At 59.7% G+C, this 12,934-nt stretch overlaps 7 protein-coding genes across 7 annotated transcripts; 5 read left to right on the top strand and 2 right to left on the bottom strand.

Annotated features, from left to right (window-relative positions):
* Nucleotides 1–941: 941 nt before the first annotated feature.
* SLS55_009939 (uncharacterized protein) lies at nucleotides 942–2,637 on the bottom strand (the record flags this gene model as incomplete). The annotated part of the gene is made up of 2 exons (XM_066781333.1): nucleotides 942–2,048; nucleotides 2,104–2,637. The coding sequence occupies 2 exons, from the start codon at nucleotides 2,635–2,637 to the stop codon at nucleotides 942–944; spliced, it is 1,641 nt and encodes a 546-aa protein (XP_066628335.1).
* A 1,286-nt stretch (nucleotides 2,638–3,923) lies between these two features.
* Nucleotides 3,924–5,483, bottom strand: DIA4 (Serine--tRNA ligase, mitochondrial; the record flags this gene model as incomplete). Its single annotated transcript, XM_066781332.1, has 1 exon — nucleotides 3,924–5,483. One exon carries the CDS (start codon nucleotides 5,481–5,483, stop codon nucleotides 3,924–3,926), a length of 1,560 nt encoding a protein of 519 aa, XP_066628334.1.
* A 225-nt stretch (nucleotides 5,484–5,708) lies between these two features.
* Nucleotides 5,709–6,791, top strand: SLS55_009937 (uncharacterized protein; the record flags this gene model as incomplete). Its single annotated transcript, XM_066781331.1, has 1 exon — nucleotides 5,709–6,791. One exon carries the CDS (start codon nucleotides 5,709–5,711, stop codon nucleotides 6,789–6,791), a length of 1,083 nt encoding a protein of 360 aa, XP_066628333.1.
* A 61-nt stretch (nucleotides 6,792–6,852) lies between these two features.
* SLS55_009936 (uncharacterized protein) lies at nucleotides 6,853–7,497 on the top strand (the record flags this gene model as incomplete). Its single annotated transcript, XM_066781330.1, has 1 exon — nucleotides 6,853–7,497. The coding sequence occupies one exon, from the start codon at nucleotides 6,853–6,855 to the stop codon at nucleotides 7,495–7,497; it is 645 nt and encodes a 214-aa protein (XP_066628332.1).
* Nucleotides 7,498–8,855: 1,358 nt separating this feature from the next.
* On the top strand, nucleotides 8,856–9,711 carry SLS55_009935 (uncharacterized protein; the record flags this gene model as incomplete). The annotated part of the gene is made up of 3 exons (XM_066781329.1): nucleotides 8,856–9,101; nucleotides 9,205–9,324; nucleotides 9,391–9,711. 3 exons carry the CDS (start codon nucleotides 8,856–8,858, stop codon nucleotides 9,709–9,711), a joined length of 687 nt encoding a protein of 228 aa, XP_066628331.1.
* A 641-nt stretch (nucleotides 9,712–10,352) lies between these two features.
* Nucleotides 10,353–11,177, top strand: SLS55_009934 (uncharacterized protein; the record flags this gene model as incomplete). Its single annotated transcript, XM_066781328.1, has 1 exon — nucleotides 10,353–11,177. One exon carries the CDS (start codon nucleotides 10,353–10,355, stop codon nucleotides 11,175–11,177), a length of 825 nt encoding a protein of 274 aa, XP_066628330.1.
* An 85-nt stretch (nucleotides 11,178–11,262) lies between these two features.
* Nucleotides 11,263–12,743, top strand: SLS55_009933 (uncharacterized protein; the record flags this gene model as incomplete). Its single annotated transcript, XM_066781327.1, has 2 exons — nucleotides 11,263–11,267; nucleotides 11,417–12,743. The coding sequence occupies 2 exons, from the start codon at nucleotides 11,263–11,265 to the stop codon at nucleotides 12,741–12,743; spliced, it is 1,332 nt and encodes a 443-aa protein (XP_066628329.1).
* Nucleotides 12,744–12,934: the final 191 nt, after the last annotated feature.

Below are 12,934 nucleotides of genomic sequence, written 5' to 3'. Positions count from 1 at the left end.
CCTAAGTGGACCTTGCGTTGGCATCAATCTGTGACACCTCGTACAGCTGCGGCGGCGAAAACCTTGGTTAAATATAAACAATTCACGTGGCAACGGATCTCGTGTGTGTATAAGGGAGCTTGCCGCCACAAACTTTCGCAATTTTCTGCAATTCGGTCAGCCAACAAAGCCGGGCTTGCATTCCGCTGGAGGAACTGTCGCTGTCATGTGAAGAGTGCACGAATGGAACGGCAGTCATCGGAATGGCATGTACGATACCTTTCCTGTGAATATGCTATGCCATGTCTCCCAGCCGATTTTCTATTGTCGGTTTCCACCTGTAACTACCATCGAGCCTCCCACTAAGCGAGAAAGCAATCATATCCACCGAAATAAAGGTAAAAGTCCTCCCATCCGTCATTTTCATCATAAAGAAGATGTAGAGAAAGCGAGGTCGCAAGCTAAGAAACAGAAAAGCCTCCGCCAAGCAAACTCGTAAAGTATCGTAAAGGGGCATTCGTGAAGAGATAATATATGCCGCAAATGTGCGGGAGATGGGTGATAGAGCAAACTATAGGGGGTATAAGACCTGAAACACAAACGTGAAGAGAAAAGTGCGAGGGTTGCGCGAGAAATCAGAACTGACGCACAACCATACCCATCGAACACCTGAGTCCCGTGATCCCGTGATAAAGCGCAGCCACCATGACATGAGTAGTCCGCCAAAATTAGAGTCGTCCGAAATACCGCATCAGAAGAGCCGCAGAACGTGATCAATCGCTTTCGACAAAAACGCCAGACTGCAAGGAAGAGCGCGGAGCAGCCACCCCAGAAATCAGCAAACTCCACTCGTTGATCTCAAATCAGAGGAAAGAAACGAATCCCTGTCATCCCAACAGACCCGGTTGCCGTGTCCGCTGATGGCCAGATCATTGGGGTGAAAGAAGAATGTTGGTGTTTGCTCACTCGTCCCACACAAAATCCTGCTCTTCCACCTTGGTGCACGTCAAGTACGGCAGCCCATGACCCAGATCCCGCATGTCGAGTTCCAGGTAGTTGCGCATCAGCGGCTTGACCACGTCGGCGGCCAAGTTCTTGATTTCTTCCATGCGCCGCTCGAATTTGCGCATGTTTTCCCGCGTGTAGAATTCTGCGTTCAGCTTCAAAAAGCGCTTGAGTTCGTCGCGACTGAGATACGCATCACCGCCAGTGCCTATGAGACGGAAGACACGACCGGTGTTGAATGGAGGCGGTTCAGCAGGGGGTTGTCCGACCGCGGATGATGTCGTGGTAAGAGCAGCGGAGCTCGCATTGACGGCAGGACCATTACGCGAGCCAGTTCGGCTGTTGGGAAGCGCGCGACTGGCTGTCTTCAAAATCGGAGCAGGAGGTCGCGATGTGTTTTCCGCCAGCCATTGGCGGAACAGCGAGAGGGCCATCCAATCAATGAATCCGTTGCTTGGGGAGACCCTCTCGCCTCGAGTCGTGGTGAGCGTGAGCTTGAATAGTTTCGTCTCGATTTTGGTCTTGAGCTCTTCCATCTCGTCCGCCTTGTCTTCGATAACCTCGAGCACAGCTTGAGGAATTTGGCCGCGGAGCTGGTTTGCGCCAACGGGCCACTGGCCGACCACGTGAACTAGAGCCTCGGAGTAAATGACCCGACTGCGGGCAAGAAAGCCTAGTTTCAGGTACGACGGCGGGTATTTCGCGATCTGCTTGAAGAGGCGGCCTTGGAAGCGGAGTAAATGATGGTCGACACGCGGGCCGATAACCTCGAGAGCGTCGTACATGTCGGCGAGCTGGAGAAGCGTCTTGCACTCGACATATGCCTGTGCAATGTTGACAGAGTCCAGCGCCGGAGGGTAGTTGTAGAATATTCGGAACAGGTTTGCGTAATCGCGGAAGATGTCGTCTTCGGGATCATAGGTGTGCGCCGGAGGGGGAGCAACGTTCAGCGACGAGAAGTGCGCCATACTCCGGAAGAAACCAGTGCTCGGAGCTTGAGGCTTGTTATGGACGGGAGGTGGTAAGGGAGCATGTTCGCCGGTGAAGGACACGGGCGGTGCTTCCTGCTGAATCGGTTAGTTACTGAGACTGGAGTGGTGGTTGGATGTGCAGACGCACCTTTTGCACCAGCACCGGCATCTCGTCGCCGCTTTCTCCCCAGTCCAACTCGAAGCGCCATCTTTTCCTCCGGCCGGTCTCGTCAACTGCGGGAGCACCATGCGGCAGCCGTGCCAGCGCACCGCCGCTTGGTATTGTTCTTTCCAGCTGCTGGCCACCGTTTGGCTCCGGGTTGGTTTCTTCATCGAAGAAACCGCTGCATTGCGAGAGGATCAGGCGGTGCAGGAAGAAACGCTCTTCTCTCCTCGGCGCGGTGGCCCCGCCGTAAGGAGTGACTGAATTGATGGAGCCTCGGCGCGAATGCGGATTGGAGGTGATGATGATGTCGACATCGCCGGTTTGGGTGAAGATGGGGAACTCGTTCTGAGGCTGGTAGGAGGTGCCGCCGGCGTGGGAGCGGATCTGGCGCGAATGGCGACGGTGCGAGGAGATGAGTGGCGCTCGGGAAGTCGAGGCGACGGACGGCGCGCGCGAGGCTGGGCGGATTGCAAGGGTCTGGCGGTCGGCCGGACCTGTATCGGGGTACGAGACCATGGCGGATAATTTTGCGAGGCGCACCTACAGCATGGGCGGGCGCTCGCGGCAGGATATGGGGCGCCAGGCGAGGAATTCTTGGTCGAGATGGGAGGCTGGGAAGCGTGGTGTTGATGGAATACAGGCGGCTGCGCGCGCCAGGAACCCCGCGTGACCCAGGCGTGTCAATCGCCGCGCGCGGCTTTATCGATAGGATTGGGGGCGGACGCGACGCAAGCGACGCAAGGAAAATGCCAGCCTGAGCTCGTCGGGGCGGGCGCGCAGCAGTGCCGGCTCCTTTTCTATGCGGCGTGTTTCGGCCAGCAGCTGCACGCGGGCTGCGGCCGGCTCGAAACAACAATCCACTGCCAGCCGGCTTCAGCGCCAAGCTTTGAGACGTGGCACACCAAGCTCGCGCTCTGGCCGTCCGTCTGCGGCAGCTCCTCCGTCGCCAGCGGCCAATCGCCCGCCCGCCCCGAGCAAACCTCGCACCCTCGCCTCTTCACCATCCACACTGCTTGCAGCGGTGTGTATGCAATTTCGCCCACCCCTCTGCAGCACACATGCACTTCTCACCCACTCGCTGCAGCCCGCCGGCTGCATGCCAACACAACGCCTGTCGGACCACCGGCATGCCTTGATCGCCGTCCCGGGAATTCCTATTGCCGCTCTGGGAACTTCACGATGCGAATCCCCAAGCGTTCTCTCGCTAACCTTTCCACTCCGCGCCGTCTCCACCCTGCCCCCACCCGTCAACACCAGCCGCCGCCGCCGCGCAAATTGGTGCCAGTGGCGAGAGAACTTACAGGCTTTTCATCTATGGCAATTACTAATGTGGCAGATACAGAAGCGCATACTTTTGTTTGTAAGCCCCGTTAGTCCGAGTCTCCATCCGCATCCGGAGAGTGAGTGACGGAAAAGACACCCGACGTGAACATAGACTCCTCACCGCCTGTGGAGGTCCTGTGACTTTAGCTGCATCCCACGACGCGCTCCTCCCGCCAGCCTTGTAGGGCTGTGAGGCCTCCACCCATTGCATCACCAGGCATGCCGACCCTGGACGACGATGATACTGTACAGCTGTTCTGAGACAACAAAGCAGCCCACCACGTGGAAATCCGAGTCGTGGTGTTGCACATCGAAAACTGAGACAGCAATCCACTCGCTTGCGTTTCCCCACCGCTCGGCGGGTAGAGCCGCGCGAGGCCACCTTCTGGAAAACGCCGTGGCCCGATTCCTCTGACTGATCGTCTGCCCGCCCCGATTATTCGGTCCTCCGTGGCAGGCTCTGACCGTTCACGCGTGTTTCAGGACATCCGTTTCTTCTCAATTGTCTTCATGCCGCCCATAAACGGCCGAAGCACCTCCGGCACTGTCACAGTTGCCGTCTTCTCGTCCCAGTTGTTCTCAAGAATGGCGGCTAGCACTCTCGGCACCGCCATTGCCGTGCCGTTGAGCGTATGCGGAAAGTCCAACTTGCGGCCAGCCTTCTCGAGCCGGACCTTGGTCTGCAGTCGCCGGGTCTGGTAGTCGGTGCAGATGGACGTGGACGTGACCTCACCCCACCCCTCGTCACGCTCGCGGCGAGATGGGAAGAATGCCTCAATGTCACGCTTCCTAGACGCGCTAGCTCCCAGGTCGGTTGAAGGCATCTCAAGGATGCGGCAGTGCAGCCCCAGAGACTCCAGAATTTCAGTCTGGATCGACAGCATTTCCTCGAAGACGGCTTCGGAGTGCGCAATGCCGCGTTCTGTGAAGAAGCCTTCGCCCTCGTGTGTGTCGGGCAGCGTCCAGGCGAACATCTCAACCTTGGTGAACTCATGTACTCGGTATAGGCCCTTCGTGTCTACTCCCCTCCCCCCAGCTTCGGCGCGGTAGCTCCTACCGACACCAACCATCTTCAGAGGCAAGTCTGCATCCTCAATGGTTTGGCCAGCCATGAGGCCCGCCAGAGGAATCTCGGCCGTGCCGGCAAGCACGAGGGAAGGCTTGGCCTTGTCTTTCTCGGCTTGCTCCAGCGCGTAGATCTGCTGTTCGCCGTTTTGGTCGCGCGGCTGAAAGCCGCAAGCTGAGGCGATGTGTGAGTAGACGATCGAGGGCGGCGAAACGGGTTTCCAGCCTCTCTTCCTGGCGACTGCCAAGGCATACTGGATGAGAGCTTGCTCCAGCAGCGCTCCCTCGTTCATGAGATAGTACCAGCCCCAGCCAGACGTTGTTCCAGCGCCGGCAAAGTCTAGCAGTCCCAGCTCGGTGCCGATGACAACATGCGACTTCCATACCCTGTCGGTGGCGTCCTCGCCTTGGCGATCAGGGTGCTTGTTGATGTACCCAACAACCTCGGGCGTGTCGCCGACAGGGGTATTGGTGCTGCTCAGGTTCGGCAGCTCAAGCGCCAAGCTCTCCATGCGCTCGACGAGCTCCTTCTCCTTCTCCTCAATGCCAGTGAGCTTGTCCTTGATCTGCTTGCCCTCGGCCTTCAAGGCGTCTTGGTCCATGTCGGGCTCGGGCGAGGTGTCGCCGCTGAGGGAGGCGGCGTTGGAGAGCTTGCGGCGCAGCAGGTTGCCGCGCTCGCGCAGCTGGCGGGCGTTGAGCTGGCATTCCTTCCACTGGTCGAACAAATCGATAATGTCCCACGAATGCTTGCTCTGGCCCCTGTAGTTGCGGTCGATGCAGTTCTGCTCGTATAGGCCGGGGTTCTGGCGGACATGCTTTAGGTCCAGCAGCGGCTTCGGAGCTGTTGATGGCCTGACATAGTGGCGGCGCGGGACGAGGTGGGTGCGGGGCTGGCGCGTAGCGGAGGTGCGGGAGCGCAGCAAGGCGGAGCGACACGGAGCGCAGGCAAACAGGGAGGCGCTGGGGGGCTTCATAGTGCGGTGCAGAGCGGCAGATAATGCAGGACAGTCGTGGTTTGATCGAGTGGACGGAGGGGTGATGCGGGAACTTTTTCGAGCGCCGGGGAGGAGCTGGTGCCAGCAGGCGGCCGCAGCTGCAGCGCGTCCGTCCCCGCGTGTCAACGACCCACGTAGCACAATCACAGGCTGCACCTCGCGCATCGCGCATCCAGACCCTTCTCAACGCCCTCAATTGCACACATGCCTCGCAGGAGGCGCGATGCTGACCCGACTATTGAACGGGCCCCGGGCGATGCTGCAGCAAGCCCCAATGCCTCTTCGTCGCCCCCACCGCCGCCGAAAAGGACGCGCCGCGTGCCAACACCAGTCGCGCGCGTGGATGCATATGTGCACCGATCCTACAAGCCCCGCGTGAAGCACCGCAATCACCCAGACTCGGGCGTGGGCGAGAACTTCCACAGCGTGCCATATCCCCTCGGCCTGATGCCATACAGTTCATGGCATGTGCTCCATCATCGCGGGGACCCGGCCCCCTCCGAGCATCGCTTCGTTTGCCCCGCGTGCCGCCAGCACAGATCTCCTCCTTCTCCTCACAGACAGAAGCTTTTCCTTATTGCCGAGCGTCTGTCGTGGGAGAACGGCACGGTGCCGACAGCCGAGCGCGAGTTGAATCAAGAGCTGACGTGGGAGGTGAATTTCCAGCTGGGAATTGAGGCTCCCACGCTGCAGGACGCTGAAGAGGTGGCGGGCGGCAAGAACAGCAAGCTGGATCGGTGGTTTCCGTTCGAGAGCGAAGTCGACTGTACAGCTGCCCTGCAGCTCATTGCAAAGGCCGACTGTCTGTCCGAGAGTTCGTACTCGTTGTGGTTGAAGATGTTGGAGGCTTTGTACACGGTCCTCCCCGACGAGAGGCAGGAGCGACCCGTGTCTCAGGACGCGCTTCCCCAGGCGGCGGCTTCCCAAGTGGACACGGCGGCGTCGGCAGACAAACACGCGGCTTCACTGCTGCCGACGCCACCATCGTCTTCGCAACCGTTCGCCAGCCAGACATCTCAGGGTCCAGCTTCAACCGAGCATCCACTTTCGCCATATCACTATCGCGATCCACCGCCTGTCGACAACTGCGACGCGTCCACGCCCATCGCGAAACCCGTCTACCGCTCACTACCGGGATTTTACGCGCTTCTAGACACCATCGAGCGCACGTCATACGTCGGCGCGCAATATCTGGAAGCATACGCCGACCAATTGCGCCACGACTGTTGCGAGGATTGCTGGTGGACCCACAACATTGCTACGGACGACGATGCGCTTTCAAACTGATTAAACGTCTCGACGCATACCTCACTCGCAACGCCCACACCCACCGGGATTAGCCCACATTATGACCGTCAGCCAAGCCACGGCCAACCGCTTCGCTCGCGAGGAGTCGCTCCGATGCGATCTCCTGCGTAACATGGCCCGGCGTGCATCGAAGAGTAGAGATAGCAGCACCTCCAAGGATTCCAGCGCCGAGGCCGCTCCAGGTACCTGTGTAGACCAATCCCGTGAGACATACGAACCTCCTAACAGCATCCCTGAAGAGCTTAATAGGAACGTTCACCAGCCGGTCCAGCCCGTGAGCCCGGCCCAGGTACCAGACACTCCTGAGACCGAGACCGAGACCGAGTCTCCGTGGGAATACCCGGATAGGGCGTGGCGCAAGCATCCCTTGGTGATGAAGTACTCCGGCGAGGTCTTGGTCTTCATCCCTAAAGAATCGTACCCCGCCCATGCCGATGCGGCTGTTCCGCTGATTGCCTGGTTGCGTCAGCCCGGCAGACTTTCTCGGCCGCTGACGAAGTCGCTCCACTCGGGCGTTATCAGAGTCGAGGGGATGGGCTGGATTGTAACCTTCGGCAACATTGCCGGGGCGCTGGACCGCATGACTCTCCTTCTGGAGTGGAAGGCGGGGCAGACATTGATGTTCAAGGGTAACAGGTACACCATCCAGATGCAAACGAGCATTCCTCTGGAGTGGATACCCTGAGCATTGACGCTTTATGCACTGGGGATTGGAGCACTCATCGAGGAGAAGGGCAGGAGTGGAGTAGGGTCTTCTAGCGTGGGGTATTACTTCAATCATCAATAAACATTGAGTGACAACATGTGGAACCTGATCTGCTGCCACCTTACGCAGCGCCAACCATGTGAAAGCAGAAGATCAACGAAGCATGAGGTCACCTTGTTCGTGTACATGTTTTTGCACACCGAGCTTCTGTTCAGACGTAATCGTGGCCACCACATTTGCACATTCGCGTCCCGATGATATCACTAATGTGAACGAGCCGACTTTATACGGGGTTGAGCTTGACACGCTAATTGTTTAGGAGCCGCAACTATGACACTCTGGCTGCATGTCGCGGACACTAAAGCTAGTGCGCCATTCTACACCACACTTTAGACTCTTTACCCCGCACCTCACTACGCTCCCTCCAGCCATCCCAGGAGAGGGGAGACGGCGATTGCCTACGCTGCGGCATCCCTGCTAACATAAGGCTTGTTCCAGGCATATGCAGAAATGGGCTCTCCATAAGTATGGCAATGTGTAATGTTCGATTCCTTGCTATTAAGAACCTTTGATCAAGGGAAAAGGATATCCATCTTATCAGCCCATTCTCAAGCTCGTCGACAAAGTCTCCGTGGTATTGCCACTCTCTTCGCTGAAGAGTCACAAAACTAAGTTGTTTTATGTAACCAAGCCTCAGATCCGCACGGTCCGAGCAATCTGATTGGCTGATGTCGCTCTATCGCTTCCGTACCTGCCAAGTCCACAGAGGCAAAAGCCAAGTCCCTATTTTCTCGTATTTTACCCGCCCTCTCAGCTTTATTGGGTGCGGGGCTCGCCTCAGGGACACGACGCTTGGGCATTTTTCGGGCCGTTTTACGATGCGGAGGGAGCATCGTGCACCACATATTTATCGCCGGCAAACAGCCAATCTGGCGCCGGCAGCCGGCAAAGTCAGGGGCGCCTCGCAGTTCCCCCGAAACGGCTCGAGGCCCGCGCGTTTGTTAGACGTCTTGCCCCGATGAGACTACGTTTCGGCGAATCTGTTGCCGCGTGGCGTGGCGGGGAGCGGTGAACCTATGGAAGCATGAGTGCACGCCACTTTTGCCATCACGTCTTGCATGAGCCTGAGCTTTCTCTCATTCTTTCTTATCTGCAGCTCAAGGGTATATCTCGTCAATTTGGGCGAGATAGAGGTTCTTTTGCAGCTCAGCGGTTGCGGTACCAGGCAGTAGTACTGGTGACCCGTCGACAGACCTTCCACCTTTGAGACTTCTGACCGCATTTGCTGTCTCCCCGCGTTTGATCTCCATCACTGACAACTTGTCGATCTGCCAGCGATGCTCGATATCATCGGCGCCGGCGAGAATATCACGACCTTCTCGTGGGAAGCCCAGCCGCAGACCCGCGGTACCTTCGGCATTCTCTCGACATGCTTCGTCACGCTGGCGCTGTGCACGTGGAAGATCGTGCACCTGAACCTGCCCGGCATCTGCCCGGACGACGATCTAGCGTGGTCGGACTGGTGGAAGGCCGACAAGACGGTGCGGCATAAGCTCGTGCACATCTGTGGCGGCCATCAACTCGTGCGCCAGATCGGCTGGTTGGTGATTGGCCTGTTTGCGCCGGAGCTGGTATTTGATCTCTTTTTCCTCGATCCCCGTTGGACTGGGCTGATATGCCGAGCAGATTGCGTTCGCGGCGTTCAAGCAATACTGGGACGCGAAAGAACTGCAAAAGTACATGGAAGAGGTCTATTTGGAACACGACAAGGGACCGAGCTGGTGGCCAGCTATTCTGAGACCAAGGGTATGTATGGTCTCGCAAAAGTACTCTTATTTGCTTGCATGGCTGCGGCTGACACGTCAGCTCTAGGCCAGCCCTGTGGATGTCGAGACGAACGATGAAGACAAACCTGTCTGGACCATGACGCACAGTTTCTACGCTGTCATGGGAGGCTTCACCTACACTCTTCGAGAAGGCTCGAGGGTATATCTGCCTGACGACCGCAATCGCGAACAGCTTACCTTGAGGCACGAAGCGGTCCGTTTCGTTGCGAAATACGAGCCGTCCATCATTCCAAAACTAACCGTCAATGCAATCCGAGACAAGAGCAAGGCGAGTGCTTTTGTGAAGATCATCACGCTCTTTCAAGGTGAGCTGACTTCGAGAACCTACCGGGCTATATCGAACTGACAGGCGGAAACCATGTAGCCATCTGGTTCAGCCTTCAGTGCATCGTAAGAATGCAGCAGGGCTTGTCCATATCTCTCCTCGAGCTCACCACCTTCGCGCACTGCATTTGCGGTCTGCTGGTAGGGGTGGTCTGGCTGCAGAAGCCGCTCAGCGTCCAAGAGCCGAGTCCGTTAGTGATGCCAAGGTCAATCCGGCAACCGCACTGGCTCATGGCCATGCTATACACCCTCAGCAGCTTCGACCACAGGGACTCCGACGACGACAGATACCGCAGGACGGCCAAATCGCACCGCAAACCGCCGGTCGAGCCCACCATCCACGTCTACAACACGGATGCGGGCAACAACCAAAACAGCAACAACGAACCCACGACCGCAAGCCAACTGGACCTATCCTCGCCAACCACCACCACCGCCGCCGAAAAGTCCCTCCGACCAGCAAGCAGCAGCGACCAACCCTCTTCCCCCTCCTCCCCCTCCTCCCCCTCCACCAAACCCCCCCGCCGCCTCCCCAAGCTCAACCCCGCCCGCGCCGCCGCCCACGCCGTCCTACACGCCCAAAAAGCCACCCCAAACCACCCCGCCGCCACACCCCCCTCGGCGGAGGACGCCGCCTTCACCGCCGCCCAGCGGCGCTACACGATGCGCACGCGGCTCGCGCAAAAAGGGTGGGAGCACTACATCCTCTCGCCCGCAGCCTCCAACACCGACGCACTCAACCCACAAGACGGCCCCTCCCTCCAGCGTCACCTCCGCCGCTCGCTGCGCGACGCGCTCGTCGACCGCGTCCCCAACTTCCCTCGACGCAGCCACGTGATACGGGAGGGGGTGGGGCTGCGCACGCACGCGGCGGTGACGCTGACGGGGTGCGCGTACGGGGCGCTGCACCTGCTGGCGTGGGACGCGCCGTTCGCGACGGGCGCCGAGCGCGCGCTGTGGCGGGCCGCGGCGCTGGGGCTGGCGGCGAGCGGGCTGCTGGTGCCGGTCGCGCGCGTCGAGGGGTGGGCGAGCGACGCCATCAGGCCGTTTTTGCTGGACGATGACCCGGCGAACGATGTGGAGGAGGCGGAGAGGCTGGAGAGGCTGGGCGTGAGGGGGTTCGTGAGGAGTTATCGGCGGCCGCCGCCGCACGAGGACGTCGCGGTGAGGCCGCACGGGGTGTTGGGGGAGGGGGGGTTGTTGGGGCGAGGGGGTGATGAGGAGAAGGTGGTCGAGCAGGATGCGCGGTCGGTGGTGTCGGCGTACGACGGGTGGAGGCATTTCGGCGGGCTGGTGTTGAAGGCGGGGCTGGGGTGGGCGGTCGAGGTGCTGCGGGTGTGCCGGCTGGTGGCCATGGTGGTGGTCGGGGCCGTCTACATCGGGCTGCGCGTCTTCATCTTCGTCGAGTGCCTGGTCAACGTGGGCAATCTGCCGGCGTCGGCGTACGACGTGGTGCAGTGGTCGCAGTACGTGCCGCACATTAGCTAGCGAACGCGAGGATCATCAAACGAAACAGTGTTTGTTCGGCGCAGGAGGAGAATTCTGCCTGAAGCAGCTAGCGCCAGCACGCAGGATGACGTGGGGTCATCCAGTCATCCATCCCCCCCGGCCTGCACCTCTGCTGCCTGCCAGAACCTCACCAATAGATCTCACCGCCGGACAACGTACCTTCACCACAGCTAGGTATACATCACGCCCGCCGCCATGGCGCCCACAACACGGAGCAGGAGCAAGAGGGCGGCGATAGGCAGCTTTCCCGACCCCACACATCCCATCAATGCCTCCCCTAAGCGGAGACCTCCACCTCCCGCCCACGAGCTACGGCCGCTCGACGGACGGAACCCGGACCTGTTCGACCCCGTCCCGCCAAAGTACACGATCGATCTGTCGCGGCCGCCCAGGGAGCGCTACAAGGAAGTCGTGGCCGACTTCAAGCCTCAGCTGACCAAGCTCACCAGCCTCTTCGACGAGGTCCTCATCATGTCCGGCCTGCCCGTCAAGCCGACGACACGCTTCGCCCGCCTCTTCCTGCGGCGCCTGCGCAGCAGCGAGGAGACCGAGGAGCTGCGCGGCATCAGCGCCGCCAGCGGCGTGCCCATGTACCTGCTCGTCTCGTTCAACACCCTGCTCGACCTCTTCATGGGCTGCACCAGCGGCGGCGCCCGCGTGCGGCGCCGCGCCGACGACGGCTCCTCCACCACCACCGCCATGCTCCACTTCCGCACCCTGGACTGGGCCATGGACGTGCTGCGCCGCGTCGTCGTGCAGCTCGAGTTCGTCGACCGGCCGCACGGCGCCGTCGTCGCCCGCTCCGTCACCTACGCCGGCTACGTCGGCGTGCTGACGGGCGTGCGGCGCGGGCTGAGCGTCTCCCTCAACTTCCGGCCCTACCACAACGACGACGTGTCCAGGTCCGCCAACGTGAAGTTCTACTCGAACCTTGTCCTGATGCTGCTCGGCTTCCGGCCCTCGATTTCTTCCCGGCTGCGAGATCTCGTGATCCCGCATGCGGGCAAGCGGGGGAAAAAAGGTCCCAGAAAAAAGGAGCTCTGGGACTTGAAAACCATCAAGGAAAGGTTCCCCTCGCTGCCCACGACCGCGGCGTATCTGATATTCAGCGACGGCGACGAGACCACGGTGCTCGAGAAGGACCGCGTCACCGCCACCGTCCGCTCGTCCAACTCCTTCATCACCATCACGAACTGTGACGTAGACACGCCGGGAGGCCCTGAAAAGGCCGCCAAGCAGCCGAAGGCGAAGCTCCATCTCCTCGGCGAGCTGATCGAAGAGGCCGAAGACAGGCGCGTGCGCATGGAGACGCTGTGGAACAAGGCTAAGCGGCGCTCTAGGAAGGTGCCGGATGCCGAGTTTTGCATCTCGCAAGAGGACGTCGTGGAGTGGGTGCAAAAGTATCCGACGACAAACGAAACCACGCATTACGCGGTTGTCATGGACCCGAAGACGGGCGAGGTCGTATGGGCGAGACGATGGCTGGAGGGCGAAGCTACACAGTCCGCGCTTGATGACTGGGATCGGGGTTGGACACACGTATAGGCGTTGGAAATGATTGATTACTTCTTAATGTATAGTTCGCACAACAACTTGGATCATCTCGACGATATGCCACTCAGACAGGCTTTCCTCAGGTCATCGCTGCCTCCATTGATGAAGAGCCGCCCTCCACACCCTCAGCAGGCTCCACCCAGTTGCCAAACTACTCAGCGGCCTCGACCTCCTCGCTGTAG

Source organism: Diplodia seriata, assembly GCF_021436955.1.
Source record: "Diplodia seriata strain FDS-637 chromosome Unknown scaffold_11, whole genome shotgun sequence".
In the NCBI taxonomy this organism is placed as follows: Eukaryota; Fungi; Ascomycota; class Dothideomycetes; order Botryosphaeriales; family Botryosphaeriaceae; genus Diplodia; species Diplodia seriata.
Note: the sequence above shows the minus strand (reverse complement) of the source record. Positions and strands in the feature narration are given on the sequence as shown.